We start from the raw sequence: 26,969 nt of genomic DNA, 5'->3' as shown, positions 1-26,969 counted from the left end.
AGATTTTAAAATGACCTGATATCGATGCATTATTTAATTATTATTTTGTGTTTTACATTAGGTTTGACAGCTACTAACACTAGTCCTCCGAGCCCTGATAGAGGGCTTCAGCTTAGTAAGGCAAACAGTTGTTTAGGCATTTATGAGGAAATGATGACCCTTGTGGGGAAACTCAATTTTTCCAGGGAGAGACACAGATAGAGAACAAGACAGAGAGCCAGTATTTCTTGGCTTCATATAAGAGGCAGCTGTAGGTTTCCAGTCTGATTTCAGGCAGCCTGGGGACATGCAACTGTGGTCTTTGTTCCACTGTTATGACAGTACAGTGAAGGAAGGAAGAGGGGCCATTCAAAAACAAAACACCAGTTGGAAAGCGAACGCAAAACACCTAACAGCTCCCCTCTGAAAAGAATGAAAATGTGTTTATAAGACATAGTTGAGCAAAATAGGGGCTAAATATGGACTCATAACATGTTAAAGTGCAGACGAGGTAACAGGGTTTGCTGTTTGTGACAAAGGTTACACAAATTAATTAACTTATCCTGATAAATAAAAGTCAAAAACTGATGCAAAGGATAAAAACACTGCAAACACTGCAAAGTAATTTTCTTAGTTTATTGTAAATATAATAATTTTACAGTGCACTTGTCATTGAAAGCTTTCTGCAGCATAAAAATTTAATAGTGCAGGCCAAAAGTATTTTTTATTAAAAAAAAAAACAAAACAAAAAAACCCCACACTTATCTTAAAATTTTAAAAAAAATCTTGTAAAGATATCGCTCTAAAACTCTGAGTTTAGTCATATATCACCCTCTACTGGCCATTCCCATTAAGACAGAGGGTGTGTTTTGTTGCATGACTAAAAGAGCACAGCAGAGGTTCAAATAAAAGACGCTTCCAGAGAGTAAATCTAAAATAAAAAAATAAAAAACACACAAATAAAAGGTTCAATGTGTGAGATTTATGAGGGTTTAGGGGGATCTAAGTGCAATAATGGAATATAATATCTATCTATCTATCTATCTATCTATCTATCTATCTATCTATCTATCTATCTATCTATCTATCTATCTATCTATCTATCTATCTATCTATCTATCTATCTATCTATCTATCTATCTATCATGTTAAGCTTGTAATAGGTTAAATGCAGAGGGTCAATTTAGGTGTCATGCATGTCCACATGTATAATATACAAATAAATAGAAATTCTTAATACAGTCTGTAGTATTGCACACATCATAGTAGAAGTAAGATTTGATGGTTACCGTGGTTACGTGTTCTGAACCGGTAAGGAAGCTTTCAGGAAGTGACATTTATTCCACCCTGAGGAGCTGGAGATATACATTCTACTGTTTTCTTCTTTATTTTTTTAATATGAAAGTATGTAAAATGTTAGTAATGATGCTGTGTGATATCATACATAGTTTGGGGTTTCAGATGAACCCTGGATGTTTGCAGCCACTGAAGGTGAGGATGGAGGGGGTGTTCAGTTGATTGCATTCTGCAGCTTCACCACTAGATGTCACTAAATACCACACACCGAACTTTCAGGCACTTCTCAAGTTTGTAAACTTCTGATGAAATTAGCGTTGATGATATATTTGAACTGTTTGGAATACAACACAACAGGCAAAATAAAACATTATACCAAAATTTTTCTAGCTCCATGCCCATATAGTGCAGGGACTGTCATGACTGAAGTGTTGATGATTATTCTCATAGGTTAGTTTGGTGAGACAGGCCCAGCAGAATTGCCGGCTACACCGAGAGCATGTCATTCGGTTGCATCCACCATTTTTCTGCAACACAAAACAGAAACATGTGCTATAAATGAGCTAGTGGGGCATATTTCTGTCAGAAAACAACAGTAGTTTACACTAAACCTTAATACTTTCTCATTTCTAGCACAATTTATTTATGTTTTCCTCATGTTTTCCTCATTTTATCTCTGATGATTTTAATGTCTTTTTTTTTTTTTTTTTTTTTCCCTTTTTTTGATTTTAATGTAATTTAAATGTCTAGCTTTGGCTTTTGTCCTGATTTTTTTTTATGCCTTTGTAAAGCACTTTGAGTTACCCTGTGTATGAATAGTGCAATAGAAATAAACTTGCCTTGCCTTCATCAGTAGTATTGGTGTTCTATGAAAACTATGTAGATCAAAAAAGTCAGAAAAGCTATACTGTTTTTAGCTTTGTGATGGCATTTCCCAGTTAAAAGTCACTTTTTAAGAGTTTATTTAGCTTAAGAAAAAGGAGAATTTTAACCTAAAGCCGTAAAGGAGTACTTCATCTTTTTGTGTACAACTTTAAAAATCAACTCATTTGGCGAAATTATTGTGGACAGGAACTGGAGGGAAAGTCTCAATCTGAAAAGTAACTAAACCTACCAGAATGTAACTGAATGTAGTCGAGTAAAAAGTAAAAGTACAGTCTGAGATGTGGTGGAGTGGAAGTGGATGTTACAGAAAACAATAAAGTGAAGTATTTAAATTCCACTATTGAATGTATATTGTTCATTGTCATGTAGCTGTGTGATCTTTGGGATTAACACTAGTTAAAGTACCAGATTTCCACTCTGATATTATTAAATTTATGGCAATTTAGTGCAATTGTCTTCCTCTTTCCTCTGTTCATATGTTGTCGTTTCTTTATGACTGAACTGTGGCCACTCAGTGTGTACTTGTCAGGACCTGTCTCTGCTTTGTTTTTTTCTGTTGTTTCACAGTAAACTTGTCATTTTGTCTGTATAATAATTGTTTGTACTCATGAGGTGCTGCACATATGATCAGATGAATGCAAATAAATAGAAAATACCTCTATCCTGGAGAAACAGTAAGGACAGTTCTTGCAGGTGACGGCAATCCATTCCTGACTGAGGCGGCTCTCCATGGTAACCACCAGGTTACAGCGGCCGTACCTGCTCTCCAGGAGGCGCCGTCTGTCCTTACTGCCGCTGGAGTAGTCATCCCACAGAGCATTCATTCCCTCTGAGATACACACAGCAGTGATTAATGTTCACACTGACACATCACTGTCCACAAAACCAAGGCACTTCCCCCACCTTGCCTCTAGTGTCACTCACACTGGTGTATAAATGCATATGAATGTTCTGTGGTGGTTGGAGGGGCCATTTGGCGCAGTTTGGCACACTTCCCTCAGCCTGCCTCAGGGCAGCTGTAGCTACAAATGTAGTTTACCACCACCAGAGTGAGAATGTGAGAGTGAATGAATAATGGATCAATAATGTAAAGTGCTTTGGGTGCCTTGAAAAGCGCTATAGAAATCTAATCCATTATTATTATTATTATGTGTGAACAGTGAGCGAACTGTATTCAGTGACTGAAACAGCCTTCACCCTGCTGATAGTTATGAATATCAATACTTTAAATAACCCCTATAGTTTATAGAGTTTATGAACTATAGACCAGGGGTCTCAAACATGCGGCCCGCCAATGGTTCCAATCTGCCCGTGGGATGAATTTGCAAAGTGCAAAAATTCCACAGTCAAGGCTGTCGAACTCATTTTAGTTCAGGTTCCACATACAGACCAATATGATCTACAGTAAAATAATAGCATAATAACCGACAAAAAATAATGACTTCATATTTTCTTCTTGGTGTGATGTGAAAAAAATATTACACTATGCCTATAAATAGTGACAACTTCAAATTTTTGTCTTTGTTTTAGTGCAAAAAATAACATTAAATTATGAAAATATTTACATTAAGAAAATATCCTGTAACAATGAAATGTGAATAACCTGAACAAATATGAACAACCTGAAATCACTGAATAAAATTAAGCACAATTGTAACTATTTTCTGTCTGTTGCTAAGTGTTTGGTGTCTTTGTAGATCCAGTCCATAATGCACATGTATAAATGGTAAGTTGAGGCATAATATTGTTAAAATTGCACTTATTTTTCTTAAGAAATTTCAGTTTTTTCAGGTTATTCACATCTTTTTTGTTTGGATAGTTTATAAAAGTAAGTATTTTCATTATTTAATGGGGGGTTTTTTGCACTAAAACAAAGACGAAAATTGCCCTGCGATGAACTGGCAACTTGTCCAGAGTGTACCCCGCCTTCGCCCCTGTGTAGCTGGGATAGGCTCCAAGCAACCCCCGTGACCCCAGTGAGGATAAAGCGGGTTCAGAAAATGAATGAATGAATGAAAGACGAAAATTTGGAGTTGTCATTATTTATAGGTTATTACGCTATTATTTTACTGGTCGGGCCCACTGGAGATCAAGTTGGGCTGAATGTGGCCCCTGAAAGAAAATGAGTTTGAGACCCCTGCTATAGACAAATAAAAAACCATGTACCTTTTGTTTGTGGAAAGTCTGCAAAACCTTGTTCATCATCTTTGTTTGTCTTCTGTCTTGGGGGCTTCATTTTCTGACAGTCTTCTGTTCCATGGTAGGTCTTTTTGCAGAGAACGCAGAAGGCGTAGCTGCACACCGAACACATCGCCATGCTGCCGCTCTTCTCCACAATGACAACTGAACCACAGGAACGCCGTGGACAGTAACTCACATCTGAGAGGAGGACGGAGCAGAGACATAAGCATCAGCAATGGAAATATCCAGCAAATATCAGAATCAGAAACATAATGTCTGTTTTGCCATTTCATGTACCACACACAGCAATATTTAAAGTCTCAATAAAACAGAAATTGAATTTCACAAAATAAAAAATCATACAGGCTTCCATAGAAGTCAAGGTAAAATAAGCTAAAAATAGAAATATATAAAATAACTATGCTTTTGGTATATTTAATCAAATAAAGTGGCATATGTTTTGAATTAAAAAAATATTATTATTACTATAAATATGTACTAAAACATGTAAACAATAAAATAAAAATGCATTCCCTTTAACGCTACTACATCCTCTGTTATTTCTATGGGGAACAGGTCTGAACACATGAATGAAATAAAACACACCAGACATATAGTCAAGAGTGGACTGGAGCAGGAGTCGATCGAAGCGATTGAACAGTTCCTCACCAACCAGACTCCTGACCTATGAAGAAAAATGTAGGAAGAGGCCAATGAAAAATGTGTCTGCCTTAACCCAGAACAGATTACTAGAGTCTGTAAACAACACGAGACTGGAACAATTGTAAGAACAGTAAGATTTTCTGTAAACAATCAGGGTTTCAACAGTCAATCAAACTTTATTTGTAGAGCATCTGGTTCAATAATAAGGTTGAGTTGAAATTAGAAAAAAAAAAGTTACATAAACTAATGTAGATCCAAAATTTGGACTAAATTGATATGGTTCTGTCAGGACTGATACTGATACAAATTACCAAGACATTATTATCAGCAAATACACATTGGAACCAAAGTAATTTTGTATAAAAAATTAATTGCAGAAGAAAAAACTGCTGAAATACTGATGTTAAGGTGAATGTTAAATGAAATTAATAATAATATATATGGTCAAAGTGAGTAAAAATAGGGAGAATGACAGTAGCAAGTATTAGCTCAAAAACTGTTCCTTTCTGAGGTTTATAGGTTACAGATCAATAGACGTGGCAGCATCAGAGACAAAATACATTCTAAAATTGATTTATCATATACTATAAAACAATAAAACAAAACAAAAAACGAACAGTACTGACAACTGTGAAAATGCTAAATACTGGATCTGATAACACTGGTCTACAAGTAAAATGCCTAAAGAATAAAAAGAGTGAAACCTTACCAAAGTCAAAAGTCTTGGGTCAAAATGTGAAATTCTGAGAATTGTTGAGTGAATAGGTTTTATTCAAAAGGACTGATTGTCTCAGAGCTACCAGTTCTACTTCAAAACATTGTTTGCACATCACAATACATTCACTTTACAGGTTCTTTATACTGGAAGATTTTTAAATCTATTGTATAAATATACATAAACTAAACTGTTCTCTCCCCTTCTTCAACCCCCCCACCCCCACCCCCCATGTCAGGTCCGGCATCGAAATGTGGTTCAACAAAACTCATAATAAACACAGTAGAATATCAAAGGGCGCTTCATATACTTTAGGAAGTTACCCTTAGCAAAGCAAATTTGTTCAGCACCAAAAGGAACTAGACTACCATTCTACTGTTAGAACGCTGGACAAGACAAGTAGGAAAAAAAAAAAAGTCGTGTGAGATACTCCCTGGTAAAATGTCCAAATAAAAGAGGATACACAAGCAAAGGTGTTAGAAAAATGGGCAATGATGACTGGGAGTACAGTTGGTGTCGGCTGCTGCCTTATCGGTACAGACAGCTGCCTGTCAGCCAGCTGAGCCCAATTAAAGAAAAAAAAAAAACAAAAAAAAAACAAAAACTAATATACATATATATATATATATATATATATATATATATATATATATATATATATATATATATATATATATATATATATGTGTGTGTGTGTGTGTGTGTGTGTGTGTGTGTGTGTGTAATAGCACTTTATTTAGACTTTATCTAGATTTAGCGCATTTAATGTCTGAGGAAGAGCATTTTTAAAAATACAGCCCATTAATCGCTCTCAAAAATATAAACTATGAAATAAATAAGATAAAATAGACTTAACTATATCATTCACTAGTTATAATTTAATAGTACAGCTCTGTATATATTTCAGATACCAAGGGATGTTAAAAACCATAAAAATCATTCTGTAAATTAGAGTAATAGAGTAAAATATAATTAAATTTTGCAACATACATACCATAAACTATGTGAATAAAATAAGGAGTACCACTAAAAACAGTATCTGATGCTCTGTTATGCATCCAACAGCCTTAAAACAAGTGAAGTTGAGTAGGACCAGATGTGGCCCGTACCTGAGCAGGTGTCGGGGTGGCGTCGCAGTCCGCCTGAGGACAGGTGATGTCTCGGACATTCCCCTCTGTTATCTGAAGCCTGCAGAACTCAGTGAGGCAGGACCTGCAGAAGACGTGACCACACTGGGGGATCTGCACACACTCTGAACCGAGCCAGCACATGAAACACACACCGCAGTCGAACACGGTGGTGTAAAATACTTTCTCCTTCTGAGTTGCGTCATGAATCAACAGCTGGGACAGGAGGGCTTGTGCTGGGGTTAAGATAAGAGTGGAGAGGTTCTGGGTTTTATTTTGGGCAGAGTTTGTGGGCTGTTCTGCCAAAGACGTGGCTCCTTCTTCACTTTGACCCAAGGATTGTGAGGGAGGTGAACTGGGGAACCCTTCCAAACCAGTTTCATCCATGTTGACAGAGGGAACACATCCTGCTTTGTTTGCCTCCAGGTCATTTTTGTTTTCTGGGATTTGATCGATTTCACCTGAGACTTGTGCAGTTTCTGTTGAACATGGAGTCTTTTGATAATCCCCATTGATTGTAAGGTCCTTGTTTTTATGTGACACCTCATTTTGGACACCAGGGGAATCTGACATCAGGTTAGTTTCTGGTTCTGAGAGTGCAGCAGTTTGGTTTTCCTTATTGGAGAATAGGGCACTGTGTTCAATCGAAGGGATTTCCAGCCGAGTTTGGATGTCCAAGAACCCGAGAGCCTCCTCTTTGAGAAACTGCACCCATGAGAAAAGTACCACGGCGCCCCCTGTGCTCTGGTACAGGTCAATGAGCTGAGTACCCAGTGCAGAAAGCTGAAAGATGAGGAAGCACAGAGACTGATGTAATCTATAATCAGCCTGTGCAAGCATATGTAGCACACTGTCGCAGCGTTGTAAATGTCACTGTGTTTAACTGAGCCACATGGTTTTTATAGCCTACCTGGGCTTGTGTTAGCCAGCAGCAGGTGAGGGTGAAAGAGGGCGGGGAGGTGGAGGGATAGTCCTCAGGGAGTTCAAAGGTCAGATGTAGAGGCGGTAGGAATGACAGATCATACTGTGTCAGTGTTTCACCTGAGAAGGAAAAAACAATGGAGATAGAATGAGCAGAATACGGTGTTGTGTTAATTTATGTTATGTTATTATTATTTTTTATTGATTTATTTTGAATATAGAAATGATACAAGCTTCCTGATTGCCACCAACTGACTTCTTTGCAAAACATAACATAGAAATGAAAATCCAAGGAAGCATAAAATAATGATACACACAAAAACAAAAAGAAAAATACGTCATGTTATGTTAGCTTATATTATGTATGTGAAAAATAGTATTTTATACCATTCTGTATTCATTTAACCATAAAGTTCTAATATGTCACTGCTTAGGTTATTTATACAGCATATTTGATCATATATTTCCTTTTAGATTAGTACAATTATTTTAGTGAATTTTAAATATTTGGTTAATTTTTGTTGATAGCTTAATTTAGTTTTATTAATAACAGAAATTTTAGCTAATTTAATTTTTAGTCATTCTTGAGTTAGTTTGTCATCAGTATGGATTACTAGCTTCACTTAAATATAAATAAATTAATAAACTTAGACAAACTTTATTGATCCACAGGGGAAATTACTTGGTCACAACAGCTCAGTTGCATACAAAAACACTCTGGAAAAACACTAGCAAAAAAAAAAAAAAAAAAGTAAGAAAATAACGGTTAAAACAAAGTTTGTCTGTGTCATTATTATCTATTATCCTAACAGTTCCTTTACTGTACATTACAGTATGAGTGTTTCATCTTATTTTCTTGTACCTTCTGTCAGAGTCACAGTGAAGTCTTTCCTCAACTCCACAGACACTCGGAATTCTCCGGCAGCCTTCGACTCATTCCGGATGAACTCGTCTGAATCGTAGATACTGCACAGAGCCAACAGTTCGTCTTCCTGTTCCTCCGAATCTGAATTCATACCTGGAAAACTCCTTCCCGGCTCTCTCTGCGCAGGACTTAAAGGTTTATTTCTGTATTTTTTGTAAACGCTTGCAGTTTCAGTCTCCGGTTTTGTAGTTTCCACAGTGTTTTTTTTTTTGCTCAGTCAGTGTAAATAAAGACTGAAGTGTGTTTATGTGCTCCTCCTCTGTGGCAGGTCCGTCCCTCTGTTGACTCATCTGTGACTGATGCAAAACGTCAGATCCAAACAGCAACCACAGGCTCACAGTAGTGCAGCAATAAACAGAACAGGAACAACTACAGTCCAGCTTTGGTGTGTTTACAGGGCTGCAAAGGGCGTGTGTTACAGATAAAGACACACACCCATTATAATCCTGCAAAAACAATAAAGGTAAAGGCTGCACAGTGCTAGACATTAGTCTGCTGAGTCATTTATACATTATTAAAAGACTATCATTAAAACAAAAAAAAAAACAAAAAAACAGAAGAAAGGACATACCAGTAGTTTAGGACCGTTAAAGAAATTCTATTTGAATAACAGAGAACAGTTTGTGGACTATTGGGGCAATACATCTGAACGCATGTGGACTGAATGTGGAATTCCACAAGGTTTGGTGCTGGGACCTAAATTGTTTATCATATATGTTAACGATATCTGTGAAGTGTCAAAGTTATTGAAATTTGTATTATTTGCGGATGATACCAATTTTTACAGTTTCGGATATGACTTAAAAGCTTTAGTTAATATTATTGAAGAAGATATGGTTAAACTTAAGAGATGATTTGATGCCAATAAATTATCACTAAATGTAAATAAACAAAGTTTAGGTTTAGGTTTTAGGTTTAGCTTAGTTTATTTCAGACACAGACATAATACAAAACATATGCAACAAAAATAAAAATAATAAACAATACACAATACACAAACAAAAAAATCAAACAATATAATAATAATAATAATAATAATAATAATAATAATAATAATAATAATAATAATAATAATGATAAACAATACACAAAAAATCAAATAATAGAAAAAAAAAGAACAACTGTTGTGCCTGAAAGGGAGTAGGAAGAAGCCACTGCTTATCCAGTCCTACCCCCTAATTCCAGTCCTCAGACTGTTAGTGCAAAATCACTTGATATACAACATAAGATTGGGATTATCTACATACACTTCTACATACACTCATACAGTCACATGCACATCTACATACACACCAGTTTATTGTCTACCGCTGTACACACACGTCTGCACCCCCATGTTTATATACACACACACCATACAATAGATAAACCTGACAATCCAAATAAGGATCATACCCTTCCTTGAGCCAGATATTGTGAAAATAACATTTCTTTGTACATTTTCTTGAATTTTTGAATATTTGGACACTGCTTGAGGTCCACCCCCAACCCATTCCAAAGCTTGACCCCACACACTGATACACACAAACTTTTCCTGGATGTCCTGACTGCTGGGACTTTGAAATTCCCACATCCCCTCAGGTTATAGCCCCTCTCTCTATGGGCAAATAGTTTTTGTATGTTGGCTGGTAGTTGATTTTTATTGGCTTTATATAGAAGTTGAGCTATGTACAAATTTACCAAATCATTGAGTTTTAATAGTTTTGACTGCAAGAATAATAAAGGAGTACAATCCAAATGGCCGACTTTATGTAAGACTCTGATTGCACGTTTTTGTAATATGAAGAGAGGGTGTAGAGTAGTTTTATAGCTATTGCCCCATAAGTCTATGCAGTAGAAGTTTATGATTTTTGTAAGAAAAGAAGGGAGGAAAATGTAGTACTGTCTATAGATGTAATTAATACTGAAAGGGTCTCTGAACTTCGCTTTTTGGGAGTAATACTGGATGAAGGTCTGACATGGAAATCCCATATTGCACATGTGAGGAAAAAGATGTCTAAAAGTATTTTCATTCTAAATAAGGTAAAGTATTTGTTAGATTACAGGGCAATGCAAACACTGTATTGCGCACTTATATTGCCATATATCAGCTACTGTGTAGAAGTCTGGGGTAATACATATAAACGTAACACAAAGCCATTGTATCTCCTACAGAAGAGAGCTATCAGGATTATCCATAAAGGAGATTATCAGGAACACACTAATACATTATTTATTAATTTTGGATTATTGAAATGGCAGGAGTTAGTTAAGATACAGACATTACTTGCTATGTACAAGGTCAAAAGTAAAGTACTACCAGCTAAATTACAAGAAATGTTTGTCTTCACTTCAGAGAATGAAGAGCATAGAAGGAAAGGTCATTTCAAACACCAGTGTGCACGGACAACTTTGAAGCAGATGTGTGCATCAGTGGTGGGTGTTAACCTCACTTACATTTTGCTTTGTATTTGTACTGCATCTTGTGACATATTTATTTACTTATTTTAGTCTGGTATAATGTTTTTTGCATCATTTCATCAGGTATATATTTACCTATGTTTTGTACTTTCTGGACATGTGGTTTTGCACTTGGTTTTGGATGTTTTTAGTTTGGTTTATCTGACTTTATACAGTATGATTTTATAGCTAGTTGTGTATGGCTTACCATTAAGGTTATTATTATTTAGAAGGGGGCAGAAAATTATAAGATTTTCTTCATCCTGCTCCTTTTCGAGCATGGGTGTGTACATGTTTGTTTACTTGATGATTATTGAATGTTTGCTGATGAAATGCACAACCATGAACAAAACAAATGAAATGAAAATCCCAGTCACAAAACCTAAAAATAACATGACATAAAACACAAGGTGAATAAAAAGGTCTAAAACTAATGATAAAACACACATAAAAATATGAAAGCAGCTGAATGTGCCTGTTAAAGGAGTGATATTTTGCTTTTATAAATGGAATTATGCATTTTAAAACATTTCCCTGTGGTCTACATAAACTGTAAATGCTATGTTTGGGTCTGAATTCGTCATTAATTCAACTCCACACATCCATCTTCAACAATACTTCTAATGACACCAGAAAGGTCATTTTGAGCACTGGCCCTTTACATGCAAATGAGCCACTTCACACCCCACTTCCTCCAGGTTGTTGGCTGTGCTGCTCTGTCCCATTCAGCCACTTGTGTTCATGTGGTAAGTGAAGGCTGCAACTAGAGTTCTGCAAAAAAAAACAACTAACAGCTTACTATAGTCTATATATTCTTATGTAGTGTGATCTAATATACTATGAATTATCATTCAGTACTATTACATAATAATTTAGTGGCTAATATTTATTCTATATTAATATAAATCTGCTAAGAGTTGAGGGTGAGTAATACGTTCCTTGCAGTAAATGTTGTGGAATAATGTGAAACATTTGTCAAGGGTAGAAATACAGAATAAAGCAGCAAAGTAAATCCAGTTGTCAGTTTGTACAGTCTTTGAGTACAAGTACTTAGTTACATTCCACCACTGCTCAGTTGATGTGTTGAGCAACTCAAAGTTACTGCAGTCATAAGGAGTTTATTTACAAACCGAGAGTAATAACGAAGTAAATTAGACCAATAGTCTTTATATTATTTTCTATGACATAATTCATAGTATATCCTCAGGACAACAGTAACTATAGGCCAGAAAGACATCATTCTAAGTAATTCTATGAAAGATAAAAGCAAAAGAAAAATTTATTTGGGTTTTTAAAAAAGTCTGTAATTTGATAATAAGTATAAACAACAGTAACAGTGTCAGTCATGATATTAGATATCAAAGAAGTCATATGTTACTTTATATGTCACCTCAGGATTAACTGGCTGTGTTTTCTTGGCACCACAGCAAGACAAAGACATTCATGAGTAATTGATGTAGACTGGAAACTTACATACAGTATGTATCAGGATTTTACAGTTTATAAAGTTTGTTACTATGGCACAAAAAACATTACCACCATTATTAAGCACAAATAGCGTATATAAAGACTCGGACTCAGACAGAAGTGATAAAAACAGGTGCATTTTAGTATTAGGTAGGTAAATTGTACTTCAGGTGTTGTAATTATTAAACATGCGATATATCAGGATCTGTCAGATGAAGCTGTAGTTTTCCTTCGTGTTGACTTGGCTCTCCAAGACGTTCTCTGCCACGTTTAAGAGCTTGGGATCCATATGAGGTTTCATCTTGACACTCAGAAGCTCAGGGACTGTTTTGGGTTTTAACAGGACACCCAAGGGCTTTTGGGATTTAAACACAACTCTCTTCTGGATGCCATCAGCAGTGTCTGTATTGAGAGAAACAGATTCAGAAGTATTTTCATAGTCTATTCATAACATTTGGCCAAAACCTTCAACTGATAATAATGTTGTACCAATTTAGGCTCGTGGCCAAACTTGGTCTTTACTGTACACTCTGAGGTTACTGCTGATATTTGAACTTGAGTGGAAACGTAGTTAAGCTTGTGAAATGGTCTATTTAAACATGGTATATTAACCGAACTCTTACCCCAGACCAAAGATATTTTGGTACCTAAACCTAACCAAGTAGTTTTGGTGCCTCAACCAGAACAAATAATTTTTCATGTTTCATGGTTTGCATACATACAAAAAGATATAGCCCTACACAAACCCTTCTACCTGACATGTAAACCCCTCCCACCCGACTATCACTGAACAGGTCTGTTAATATCCATCAGTAGAAATCTATATCTCATGGTTTATATAAATCTGAATACATTCAACAAAAAGAGAGATGACGAAAATAAAAACAGTTCATCCAAAGCACTTATACATTTAAAATGCAAAATGAGGTGAATCGGCAAGTGATGGAAAAAAGAAAATACATTACATTTCAACACGTAACGCAGCTTATCAGAATATTTAGGCTGCTTGATGAGGATGTTACAGTTATCCTTATAGTTATATAATGGGCTTGTCAAAAAAGAGCAACTACAGAACAAATATGCATTTATTTTCTGAACTGCTTTATCCTCAGGAGGGTGGCAGGTATGATGAAACCTGCCTTGGCTAAAAAAAGGGTGAAGACAGGGTACACTCACTCTGGACATTTCACCAGCTGAATATTCACACCTATAGATGATTTAGATTGAACAGGTAACCTATTAAGGTATCCAGAAAGAACCCACGCAGACACAGCTAGAATAAATAGTTCTGATCCTTAAATTAAAAAAAAAAAAAAAGATTGAAAATAAATGTGGAAATCAAACCCCAATTTCCTGTTTAGAAGACTCCAGAGAATCCAGATGTGGATTAATTCACTCATCACTGTAGAGACAACAGTGATGTACAATATATATATATATATATATGTCTTTGGGTGTCCAAAAAGTGCTATATAAGTGTGATGTATGATTATTATTATATATAGTATAAAATAAAACATTTTTTGTGTGGACATAGATGTAAATTGTAATTTTGCCATTTGACTATTTGCAAAATAATTAATTAATACTACCTATTACTTTATATAACATCACTTATAACTTAACTTCATTCAGGACGGCCATGGCTCAGCAGGTAGAGCGGGTCGTTCAATAACTGAAGGGTTGGCGGTTTGAATCCTGCTCTGTCCTAGTCATGTGCTGTTGTGTCCACTTCACCCACCTTGCCTAGGGTGTCACTCACACTGGTGTATGAATGTGTGAATGTGTGTGAATATTTGGTGGTGGTCAAAGGGGCCGTTTGCCATGGACTGGCAGCCACGCTTCTGTCCGACTGCCCCAAATGTGAGAGCGAATGAATAATGGATCAATAATGTAAAGCGCTTTGGGTGCCTTGAAAAGCGCTATTGAAATCGAATCCATTATTCCTCTTCATTCTGTAAACAACACGCACTCACAACACTGAAGTGCTTCATCTGGTCTGACCTTCCTTGTTCGTGGGGTGGGGTTTGGGGGGGCTGGTGCTTGTTGGGTTTGCTGGATAGTAACTGTTCAAACGAGAAGTCCTGAGTCCTACCTGACACCTGGGAACACTCCTCTTTGTGTCCTCCATTCCAAGCCTTCAGTTTACAAGTCCTGGAGCAGAAGAAGACCTTGTGGCAGCGGCTGCATTCAGTCAGCTTCACAGATACAGAACGACCACAGTGGTAGCAGAACTTAAACTGGTGCATCCTGGGTAAGAGATGCACATCAAGGAGGGTTAAAAATGTGCCCCCGTTGTTGTTCTTCTCATGATTAATCTTCAGGATATTTGTTCAGTCTACATGTTTAGTACCTCTCATCACTGTGTATGGGTCCTTTTTGGGAACTGGCACCTTGGAAAAAAACACAATTGAAACATGTTCCTCTTTCTGATATATAAAAATACTTTAAAAAAAATCATAGAATTAAGACAAACATTTGAAAAGACTAAATCTCAAACCCAAGCATTGCACTGACTATCAGCTGTAAGGTGTTTTCCTCTCTCCCGCTGAATGGCTGTTTGTCTCAGTAAATTTCCCATCATGCCAAGGAGTTTGCGCCGTGTTTTGAATGTTTCTCTCTCCCGCATGTTCAGAGCATGGAAGGGCGTGTTGGCAATATGTGAGTCCTGCATTTCAACGTAAAAACATACAGATATATAGAATAGAATAGAATGCCTTTATTGTCATTATACATATGTACAACAAAATTAAAAGTAATGTATGCAGTAATGACGCAAAGAAATGCATTTTAACAAAAAATATATGAAAATGTAAATGAACTGTAAGACAAGAATATTAAGAGCATGTGGGAATAATGAACATATTTTGTCTAAAGTTGTTGTATATTGAATTCACGTATATTTGCAAACGTCAGGTACAAAATATAATATATAATATATAACACCAAGGTCAGATCAACATGGTGCAGAAAAACAAACTAATTCAATAATATAATGACTTTGTTCAGGGATTTTAGACTGCACAATGAAGAGCACAGGAAGAATAATAAACCATTAATTCAGTAAATACATAGAATGCATGTGCTCTTTTGTTGGTTACCTGATTGAAGGAATAATGTGCGTAGTCGACTGCAGTTCCCTCAAAATCTCCCACAGTAACTGGCATCGTGATATCGGCACCAGCTTTGGCTAACATGTCCAACTATCAAAGACACACACATGAACACCAGTTTCATACATATGAAAACCAGCATTTTATGAAGACTTGATATCCTTTACACACATATTTCATTTTATGGATGTGTGTGTTTGTACCAGTTTAACTCTGTCGCCACATAAATGGTAGTTGATATTGGCAAGAGCACAGAGTGCGGAGCCCACTGTGTTACCCAGGAGGATGTTGGGATCTGCACCTCCTTTCAACAGCTCCTCCACTGCCTGAGGAGGGAAAAGGAACCGATGACAGATGAAGGATAAATAGAGGTTTTCACACTCTATCTTGGAGTATGTATGGACTACTGGGTCACCAGTGGGGCTGCTACTAATGATTATTTTCATTGTTCATTAATCTGGTTATTAATCTTTATTAAATCTTAATTAAAAAAAAAAAGTTAATCAGTGTTTCCCAAAATCCAGCTTGATGTTTTCATATGTCTTGTTTGATGTGTAACTCAAAGATACTCAGTTTATTGTCAAAGAGGAAGAAACTGAACCAGAAGTAATTTACTCAAATCAGAAAATATGAACATTTTTTCCTAAAAATCACTTAAACTGATTATTGTTAATTTAAATAGTTATTGATTAATTTAAAATTCAGTAGCTACTTGATTAATTAACTAGTTACCAGTTCATTTCCACTTGCTATAGCCAGGGAGAGCGGTGAGTGTCCACTCCAGAGGAGATCTGTCCTGGCTCTGTGTGACACAAGGAGGGCTGTGACTTTACCTGCATTCTGGAAACATCAACATGCAGACAAAATCTATAAACATATGTCTGCACAGATTTGTATTTTTTGTGAAATAAACAGTAGTTTCTACAGTCTTAGGCTATGTTATGTACTGACAAGGTAGTCGCCGTCCCTCTGGGAGGCCACATGCAGGGCTGTTCTGCCTCCCTCTCTGGGATCTGATCTTCCACTGGTGTTTTGTAGTTCAATGGCCTCCTGGAAAATCAGTGAAAGAATCAGACTTTCCAGTTCCAAATACTAAAATGAACTGTAATTATTTGTCAGAGAAAACATGCACCTTATCCTGCTCATAGATCTCATCCTGGTCACATGCCCGTGCATCTGGATCAGCGAGCGCGTGCAGCAGCAGCTCTGTGATTCTGGGACCTACTGGACCTGGAAGAGCTGCAGCTACATGCAAAGGATACACACCTTTCATCTGCAAAAACGTCACACAGATACAATGGCTGCATCAGCAGTGGACAGGTGTTTGGTGGACGGATGTGTTGGCAAAACAACAAAACTATTTATTAAGGCAGACCACCACCGGCTTTCATACAGAAGGCCCAGTTTTCAGTAAATTGACTTTTGATGACATTTGTAGCAATGGGGTTAGGATCACTACAACGATCCCCATATGGTAACTACACAAAAATTCAAACATTTAGACCTCCTTCAATAATCTTTTGGCAAGTTCATAATACTCTTAACAAAGGCTCTCAGCAGAAAGTTCACCCTCTGAAAGAAAGAATTACAGCCTGGACTCTTGTGTGACATTCATCAAAACTAAATGAAACAATTATTCGCTGGTCATTGTGATTATTTTACACAACCATATAAAAAAATAAGGTCACAATAGCACCATTTTATGGAGTTAAATTAATAGGTCTTTGGCTGATATATATGTATGGATATACAGGGTGGGGAAGCAAAATTTACAATGAACATTTAGTTGTTTTTTTCTCAGCAGGCACTACGTCAATTGTTTTGAAACTAAACATATATTGATGTCATAATCATACCTAACACTATTATCCATACCTTTTCAGAAACTTTTGCCCATATGAGTAATCAGGAAAGCAAACGTCAAAGAGTGTGTGATTTGCTGAATGCACTCGTCACACCAAAGGAGATTTCAAAAATAGTTGGAGTGTCCATAAAGACTGTTTATAATGGAAAGAAGAGAATGACTATGAGCAAAACTATTACAAGAAAGTCTGGAAGATATAATTAAAGAAGAATGGGAGAAGTTGTCACCTGAATATTTGAGGAACACTTGCGCAAGTTTCAGGAAGCGTGTGAAGGCAGTTACTGAGAAAGAATGAGGACACATACTGTAGAATAAAAACATTTTCTATTATGTCAATTTTCTTGTGGCAAATAAATTCTCATGACTTTCAATAAACTAATTGGTCATACACTGTCTTTCAATCCCTGCCTCAAAATATTGTAAATTTTGCTTCCCCACCCTGTACAGTATATGTAAAATATAAAATTATGTTAAAAAAAAAAAAAGAATATCCATCCATCCATGAAAATAATGACCATCATCCCATCCATCCATTCAGTTTTTTTTAATCTGTAACACATTTTATTACATAAGGAAAATGTTTCTTGACCTCACCATTTTTGTTAATAGCTATTATCATTATTATATTTTTTTCATTTAAATGGCTTACAGGATGTGTTAATTTACATCTATGTTGCCATACATCTGTCTTTATTGAAAATGGTCTATGGTGCATGTAGGATGATGTAAATGGAAGGATGCCAAGTCACTGAATACAGACTAAGTAACTGCATGTTTGTTGTTGTTCAAATATTCTTAATTATCTGTAAATCCTACAATACAGTGATACAAGGCCTACTAATCAATATGTACAGAAAAAAGGCTTTAATAAATGTAAAACTATGGTCCAAAACTGAATTTATACCTTGTGCAGAAGAGGGATGTCAGTGCGTGCTCCACACAGCAGAAGCCTGCGGACGGCCTCAGCGTCGGCCGCCATGATGGCCAAAAAGATCACAGGCATTGGGATCCTGGATACGTTAGGGTCAGCTCCCCGTGATAATAAGAGATGCAGCGTTGTCAACCGAATACGATGCCTGTCCACACACCCACACACATCAAATACACACAGACACAGAGCAATATATGTACACAAACAGCATCAATATTGTCAAAGCAGAACTGGAACAAAAGGTAGGACAATCAAAACTGACTCAATTTTCATGGCAGCCATTTTGCGTGCAGTCTCTTGTGTGTCGGAGTGCTGAAGAATCCCTGTGTGACTCAAGGCTTCTGCTGAGCGCTGCAGCACTTCCTCTGTGACATGAATATTGTAACTGTTGATGGACCGTGCAGAGCCAAAGCCTGCCTTTTGAGATTCTTTGTTTTTTACCTGAAAGAAACATAAAAAAGTGTTACTCAAACCACTTAAACTATGGTTCCTCTGTGCTTTTTATTTCTCAGTCCTTACTATCATACCTTAACACCATACTCCTTCCACTGCACGCTGCCCAATGGAATGTGACCATCCATCACCTGAATGGAGCGCTCAACCCCACCAATTTTCTGTCTCCTACTGCCCTCCTCTTTCTGCCCTACATCCCTCTCATGAAAATCTTCAGGTATCTCCTCTACATCTTTCTCAGCTTCTTCACTAAACTGAAACCCCTCTTTCATCTGTAATCCCTCCCCTTTGTTCTCCATATTCTTCTTACAGCTACTTTCTTCATTCTTTCCAATGTTTCCATTGCTATCACTTTTCTTGCAGCCTCTCGCTTCGTCTTCTCGTCCTTTCTCCTCAGTTTCCTGCTGTTTAAGGTGTTTAGTGTCCACTGGGGTCTCAGGTTCATTCAGGTCGGTGCCCTGCTGCTCAGTAATGAGCTCACTGTTACGGGACACTTTACCGCTGTGATGTGACCTTTGTTCTGTAAGATCTTCTGTTGTCCTGAAAAAGTGCAAACAGGACACCCCAAGGAAACTAAATGAAATTCACCGGCTTCTTGTAGATATCCACTTCACGTAATCTGCATTTGGCAAATCTGTAGCTAATATGATTATTAGTATTAAAACAGATTGACATAACAAAACCTAGGTGTGAAAATTCATTCTTATTAACAGAGACAGAAACAAAAATAAGGCTTTACAACAAAACTGTTTGTTGTATTTACAACTAAAATAGACTATATTTTAAGAAAATGTCTCCAGTTTGCATTATTGTAATTTTTTCAAACATGAGCTCAGCATTTTAGGTGGATATCAGGCCTTTCAGTTTTTCAGAGTTGCCACTTATTCACCTGCAGATGGCTCGTCTATGCCTTTCATAATAATAGCAAAAGTAAGATGCTCCTTTGGGATTACTAAACAAACCTTTTTTCAAACTCATCCCTGACAAATACCCCATATTACAAAAACCTTTAAAAATTAATTGAAATTAAGACGAGAAAAACAAAACTGAATCTAAGAACAAAAACAACACATTCAAATAAACAGAGATTTGTTTTTCCAGGTTTTTAGTTCTTTTAAGTTTTTAAAGGTTTTTAAATCTGCTTTAAAAGTCATTTAAAGCCTAAATGGTTAATGGTAAAACAAATTAGAAATAAAAACTGAAAAATGCTAAACTACTCATATATATCACTATATCACTGTTAGAGGTGGGTTTGCTTTGTTGAAAACAATTTTAAGTAAATACGAAATATAAGACAAGCTTTCAGAACATGTTACACAGTATTTTCAGATTTTCATTTTTCACATTAAGTGCACAGTATTGTTTAGATTCCTACCCATTAGAGAGGTGGTTGTGGTTGTTCTGGCTGCTCAGGACTGTGTCATTGGTCTGAGGTCTTGGTGTGTCTGGAGTGAAGTCCATTGAGCCAATATGGGGACTGCTCGTACACATTACCTGTGACCTCAAGAGCTGATAACACATGACGCATAAACATGAACATATGGTACAATATATGATATCAATAGTCTTCGAATAAACACACTTTTGAACCTTACTTGTGTTTTGGCTAGTGGCTCAACCAGAGTGGTGTGAAGAGACTGAAAAGGGTAGTAAAGAAGGTGGCACACAGCCAGGGCAGACATGCCATCACAGTTCAGCTGGTCAATGTCTGCACCCATATCCAACAGCAGCTGGATTACATCATCATGGCAATTAACCTGACAAGCAAAGGCAACACAAAAAGACAGTGAAACACGAACATTCAATTAAGCACCGATCATCAAGAAAACTAAAAACTAAAAGATAACCCCTTCCATTTTCCTGTCCTTCTCATATGTTAGATCAATTGGTCAATGTTTCATCTCTCTGTAGATTTAAAAAGTGCTTGCTGCATTAAAAAAATGCAAAAAAGTAAGAATGTACATCAACAAATAATAGACAAAAAAACTGAGTTACTGTGGCAGCAATCAGTGCTGTGTGTCCCTGGGAATCTGCTACATCAGGGTGCACCAAACCGCTCTGTAAGATCTGCAAAACAGCCGGTTGTTCTCCTCTAGAGGCCTGCTGGATCAAGAGCTCTGAGCTGATTTCCAAAGGCCCTTTAGGACTGAAGCCGTCGCGGTTCAGAGACAGAACAGCTGCCACATCCCAGCCCACACTGCAAACCTGCAGTCTAAGTAACACAGAGGTAAAAACATGCATATTAGCACATACATATTATTGAGTCTCACTTGCAAACAGTAGATTTTTTGATTACTGACTGACCTGTGCTTGTGTATGAGAGCCTGCATGCGAGCCTGTAGGGGCAGAGTGGACAATGGGTCCCTCTCAAACCCTTGGTAAGGAGAAATATCTGGCTCCCACAGATCGCCATAAAATAGTCGATCCAATTCTTTTCTACGTCCAGGAGGCAGCGGCAAGTGGTCGCCATCAGTTGAGTAACCCTCAATTCCAGGGGGAAGGATAAAATTGTCATCTGACAACAGGACAGTATCCACCTGTGAGCAATGAGCACAGAGAATAACACAGGAGAATACAAGTCATCAAAACTAAAACATGCTCTGTTTTGAGTAAAATCAGCTCCTATTAGTGATGTACAGATTAATAATGAAATACTGACACTTCCAATGCCAATGATAGATAGATCCTATCCTCAGTGAAATAAGTGTTATGACCCTGGGTCATAATTTGGCTATTTGTGTTTATGTATATGCTTCTGTTTAGTGTGTGCGTTCTCCCCCGTCCTGTAGGTGTGCTGTGCCCTTTTTGTGTCTGTTTGTTTTGCAGGAAGCTGATTGGTGGAGCGTGATTGCCCGGCCCCTTTAAATGGCCCTGGATTCAGCTGTTCACTCTCCCTTGCCTCCTGCCAGCTTCCAACTGTGTTCCTGCGTGTGTGACTGTCAGTCTTCGTGTGTTTATTCGAGATTGTATATAGCTGTAAATAGTATTTTTGTAAATTTTATCCTTTTTCTGGTAGGGGAGGTCGGCTCTTTTATTTTCACCTTTTCTCCTTTTTTTGGTTAGGGAGTTTAGGTTAGTTTTCTGTATTTTATTTCTTGAATTTATTTTGGATTAGGTAGTTTAGTTTTGAACAGTGAAGAAGATATTTTGTTTGTTGTTTTAGACGCGCCTTCCCTTAACCCTCCTTTAGTTGTAAAAAATAAATACTGTGAACTTTAGTTTTTTTGACTGACGTGTGTGCTTGGGAGCTGGGAGGGGACAAAAGTAGAGCATATTATGTTCGCCCTGATAAACCCCTAGGCCAGGGTGTAACACAGTGAAATAAGTAAATACAATAAATATTATTCATTTTTTTATTACCTGTATCACTTATGTACCTTTACATCTGATACTGAAATGATTGATTTTTACCAGGACACTGTATATTTGAGTGTCTCTTAAAAATCCATTTTAGATCATTTTAGTCACTGTTGGCCATAGCTGCAACTGTTAGAGTAAATGGTTATTCATCTTTATATGTCAACCCCATCCACCCTGCCTTCACCTGATGGTAGCTGGGATAGGCTCCAGCCTCCCAAATAACCCTTCAGAGAATTAAACAGTTTGGAAAATGAATAATGAGGATTTTCTGCTTAGATTTTTCATGGCATTTGATCAGTAAGATATTGTGATTCACTAGTTTATATGGAAATAATTTACCTCAGAGGATTTTACAGTCTGTAGGCCACTTGGATAGGAAGGAGGCTGGAATAGAAAGGAAATGTGGAAGGAGGACAGGAAAAATACATGCAAACCTTGTCATATATTGATGTATGAATGACTAATCTGTGTAAATCTACATTTGTTAAGGTCTGAGCAATGTCCCCAAAGATTTATGCTGTAAGTAAAGGTACACTTGTTAATCCAACACAACTGTGATGACCATTACTGTAGCTTACAGTAAGGATTTGTTTTATGAAGACCTCAGACAGTGGTCCTCATGTACCTGAGTCAGATCATCTGCATTGGCAGCAGGGTCCACATAAGCAGCATACTCAGGAAAATTCTCCAGGCTAAAACCATCTTCAACAGTGGTACAGAGCTTTATTAGTTGCTCCCTGTGCCACAGACCCACATCTTGACGCCCATCAGGATACGTAACTACCCCAGGCCCAAGCCTCTGGTCTGCATGGTACAGACCCTACAAAGGAGAGCAGATGTCAGTGGATTTAGACAGATTCATCCAATCCAATCCAATCCGATCCAATCCAATCCACTTTATTTATATAGCACATTTAAACAACAAGAATGTTTCCGAAGTGCTGCACATCATAAAACAATTAATAATTAAAAGAAATACACTAAAAACAATAAATAAATAAATACATAAAACTACAACAATGCCATGAGTAAAATGATAAAATCAAATTCATTCACTTCATGAACTTCCAAATATGCAAAGTGAAAATTCTATCCATCTTTCCAGGTTACCTGAAAGTCAGCTCCATTAGGGAACAGCTGTCGTCCATACCCTTCTTTCCTGTTGAGGTAGAACTTGCCAATAAACTTATGGCCAGTTGGCCAGCTGTACATTCCATCACCATGCCTGTAGTCTTTGTAGAACGAGCCTTCATAGTACTAAATGCAGCAAAACAGAGATTAAGAGAGGACAGTTATGCTGTCTTCTCTTGTCCATCCTTCCTCTGTTGTGAAGGATGTACACATTTCTTTTTTCTTAAATAAAATCACCGATAGCACCATGTAAAACACTAGAGTATACAATAAAAATACAAGTAAGGTCCTGAATTCAAAACTTTTCTAAAGTAAAACCACAAAAGTTAAAGTACAGAATCACCCATTTCAAAACTATATTTACTGTTACCCATAAAGTTGGAATAATTGTGGTTTCAGACACATTCCTCTTTTTATTCCTATTCATATACATCAGTAATCACCCTTGAACAGGTGAAATGATTACATACTAAGTCCCAGTTACATGTTTCATGAGACTAGGTAAAAAATGTTTTATTCCAATGTCATGGCAACAGTGTACTTAATACAAAAAATTAGATGAAATGAAGTTTGGTGATCCTGTAAAAGAAATTAAGCTGTAAATAGAATAAAATAAAACAAAATAAAGACAAAATGAGACAAGCAAGTATAGGCTACTACTGTTGTCAGTTAATTAAAGTTGTGTATAAATGGAGCTTAAATAAATATACGAGGGGGGGCTGAAAAGTTCATAGCCTGACTAAGAAGGAGTTATTCCACAGCAATGAAACTTGGCATACATTAAATTCAACCTCTCCTGATTAATTGGATGGTTTCCTTCCAGATAAACCCACATTGGATAAATAATTTAGGACTTTGAAAAGTAGTACCAGAGACATTTTGTGAACCATCCGTGGCTCCGTGGTCTTATCAAATGTCTGCAGAAAAAGGGGTTAGCCCCCAAGGACATTCATGCTGACATGGTTGCTATAGGGGATGTTGCTCCAGCTTTATCAACTGTGCAAAACTGGGAAGCTGAATTCAAGAGGGGTAGGGAGAATGAGGGAGGGGTGAAAAGCAAACATTTTCATGAAATGTCAGTAGTACTACTTTTCTAAGTCCTAAATTATTTATTCAGTGTGGGTTTATCTGGAAGGAAACCATGCAGTTAGTATCAGGAGAGGTTGAATTTAATGTATGACAAGTTTCATTGCTGTGGAATAACTCCTTCTTAGTCAGGCTGTGAACTTTTCAGCCCCCACTCGTATTTGCCTGTGAGTGGGAATGGAGTATAAGTATAAAGTTGTCTAAAATGTAGGCTACAGTAAATCTTGGAATTACAAGTAACTAAACACAGCTGTTGAATAAATGTACTTAGTCTCTACTCCACTGTTGGTTATCAGTTTTATCCCACTCTCTGATAAACTGAGAGGAAAACAAAACAAACATTTTGTGAGATGAACCCTTTATTTTTATCTCAAATAGAGCAAAACACAATTAACCTGACCTGGAAAAGGCTGTTTTTTGGGCTTTATTCTGCTCTCACCTCTCCGTTGCTCCAGGTGTACCTTCCTTTGCCGTGTTTAAGCCCATTTAAAAGTTCTCCGTCATATGTGGATCCGTCGGACCACTGCTGGACGCCGTGCTGCTGCCGTCTCTCTGCGCCGACCTGAGCACCTCTGAGGCCGTTACCGTGACTCCCTGACTCCGCTCCACGCCCCGGGACCTCCGCCTCCACCTCCGCCTCCCCAGCTCCTTCGCAGGTCGACAACATTTACCCGCGGCGACACTCGACCTAAACCCATTACATGTCAGTCAAAACCGAGTGCTTTACGGAAAATAAAAAGCTCCTCATTTAGAAGATAAAACTTTAGCAACAGATTTGGGTTTTTACTTCCCTGTTAAGAGTCCGTTGTCATGGAAACAATAGAAAGTGAACGTGCGGTTCACGCATGCGTAGACACACGACATGAGGAGTAAATAAGTTCCAGCTGCAATTATTAATTTATAATGTTTCATCTATTTATTGTGACAGTATTTTATATTGTATAGATGTATTTGCCGGCCTTTAAAGTGAGGCCTTCACCTCAACATACTCATGATCAGAATAACATTCATGTATAATAATAATAATAATAATAATAATAATAATAATAATAATAAACCAATTCATGTACTGAATTATTAATTTCATTTTGTGTTTTACTGCATATTAAGGTGAATTTTCTTTTTTTTTCTCCCGTTTTATTAATTCATTCCAATCTAAATGAAATCAGTCATTCCACACAGGAACGGTTAAATATATACATTTCATTCTTGGTTGTAGATAAGTTTCACATTAGCCTGAATGGTATGTTCCAGTAAATCAGACTTTTGGTATTTTGTGGAAAGAAACATTGATAAACTAAATGTTTTGGATAAGTTATATTTATGATCAAATTAGAGGTGGTCATAGTTATGGATAGCATGAAGAGAGGGGCTTCTAATGGAACCATGACAAGAACCTTCATCCTACTTCAACAGGCTGGGGACAGTGTAGGTTATTCAAATATACAGGAGCATGGAAACTGAAAGTAGGTCATTGTCACACACTATTATGATCTTTGATTAGTGCAAGTGTCCCTCTCTACAGGAGTAATGAAGCAGGACGACCCTGTGAGCATGTCCGTTCATGTCACCTGACACTTTTTCATGTAACTGACCCTGTAACACTTGAGTTACATCCATGTTGAGAACACAAGTGCATGACTGAACGACGGGATCAGAATGAATGAAAGGACCTACATGTAAAGAGGCCAGGTTTTATAATATATACACATATGGGTGCTTCTATGAAACTGGAAACATTTTGTTACCTGGCACTTTGCCAGCTTTTTAGACCCAATAATAAAAGAGAAATTTAGACATATTTCCCCCCAGGATGTACCTAATGATGACCTCAGATAAATGCTAAATAATTATACTGTTGCTCTGAGCCATCCCAAAATTAATGATTTTTTAATAAAATACTGGGGTCAAAAATAGGACCAAAATTGAGACACAAAAAACTACATAGGTGTCAGTGTATTTGATCTGGACCATATGACTTGAAATGCTCTTATATACCGCTACAAATAAAGATACTGTGTTAAATTTGATGATCTCAGTGGTTTTTCATTCCAGGTTTTGTATGTAACCCATCGTGTCCACTCACATTACATGTAGTTCCTGCCCATTTAAACACACATAAATCACAAATGATTTTGCAACAGCGATCATTTTTGTGAAACACTCTGCCTGGCATGATTAGTTCAATTCCCCAAATGTACCTGTGAGAGAATAAAGAGATATTAAAAAAAATAGTAGCACATATTTTTTGTGTCCTTTTGACCGTGTTACAGACAGATTTTTGTACCAAATATAATGTAGAATAATATAAAATGTGTTTTATCTGAAAAATAGCTTGTCTTTTATCTCAGTAAGTATTTATTTTTTAAAATAGACCCAAAGTGCTTCCAAACTTGCTTCATAACATTAGTCTACAAATGGTTTGAATTTTTA

General features: G+C 37.0%; 2 protein-coding genes across 2 annotated transcripts; both read right to left on the bottom strand.

Moving 5' to 3' along the window:
• Nucleotides 1-594: 594 nt before the first annotated feature.
• Nucleotides 595-8,955, bottom strand: LOC115418264 (E3 ubiquitin-protein ligase RNF14-like). Its single transcript, XM_030132673.1, has 7 exons — nucleotides 8,630-8,955; nucleotides 7,757-7,887; nucleotides 6,829-7,629; nucleotides 4,948-5,026; nucleotides 4,327-4,539; nucleotides 2,817-2,989; nucleotides 595-1,802 (listed from the first exon to the last, which is right to left on the bottom strand). Exons 1-7 carry the CDS (start codon nucleotides 8,781-8,783, stop codon nucleotides 1,662-1,664), a joined length of 1,692 nt encoding a protein of 563 aa, XP_029988533.1. The 5' UTR covers nucleotides 8,784-8,955; the 3' UTR covers nucleotides 595-1,661.
• Nucleotides 8,956-12,806: 3,851 nt separating this feature from the next.
• Nucleotides 12,807-25,203, bottom strand: LOC115418301 (ankyrin repeat and MYND domain-containing protein 1-like). Its single transcript, XM_030132718.1, is given in 20 exon segments — nucleotides 12,807-13,000; nucleotides 14,571-14,848; nucleotides 14,952-14,991; nucleotides 15,116-15,266; nucleotides 15,700-15,801; nucleotides 15,915-16,037; nucleotides 16,444-16,551; nucleotides 16,663-16,717; nucleotides 16,788-16,984; nucleotides 18,480-18,651; nucleotides 18,769-18,947; nucleotides 19,034-19,499; nucleotides 20,335-20,468; nucleotides 20,555-20,716; nucleotides 20,955-21,171; nucleotides 21,264-21,496; nucleotides 22,659-22,703; nucleotides 22,945-23,139; nucleotides 23,430-23,576; nucleotides 24,976-25,203. Coding segments are annotated over 20 exon segments (3,426 nt in total).
• Between the last annotated feature and the right edge of the window lie 1,766 nt (nucleotides 25,204-26,969).

This window comes from Sphaeramia orbicularis, chromosome 4, assembly GCF_902148855.1.
Source record: "Sphaeramia orbicularis chromosome 4, fSphaOr1.1, whole genome shotgun sequence".
In the NCBI taxonomy this organism is placed as follows: Eukaryota; Metazoa; Chordata; class Actinopteri; order Kurtiformes; family Apogonidae; genus Sphaeramia; species Sphaeramia orbicularis.
The sequence above is the reverse complement of the archived record's forward strand: the minus strand, read 5'-3'. Positions and strand labels throughout refer to the sequence as shown.

Bases quoted from the DNA above. Each gene is read 5' to 3' on its own strand.
- LOC115418264 (XM_030132673.1), bottom strand. From the start codon at position 8,783: ATGAATTCAGATTCGGAGGAACAGGAAGACGAACTGTTGGCTCTGTGC. The intron at 5,027-6,828 runs GTACGGGCCACA...TTTTCTTCATAG, and splicing joins CCACCCCGACACCTGCTCAG to GTCAGGAGTCTGGTTGGTGA. The intron at 4,540-4,947 runs GTGTGTTTTATT...TCCTCCTCTCAG, and splicing joins CACTCTTGACTATATGTCTG to ATGTGAGTTACTGTCCACGG.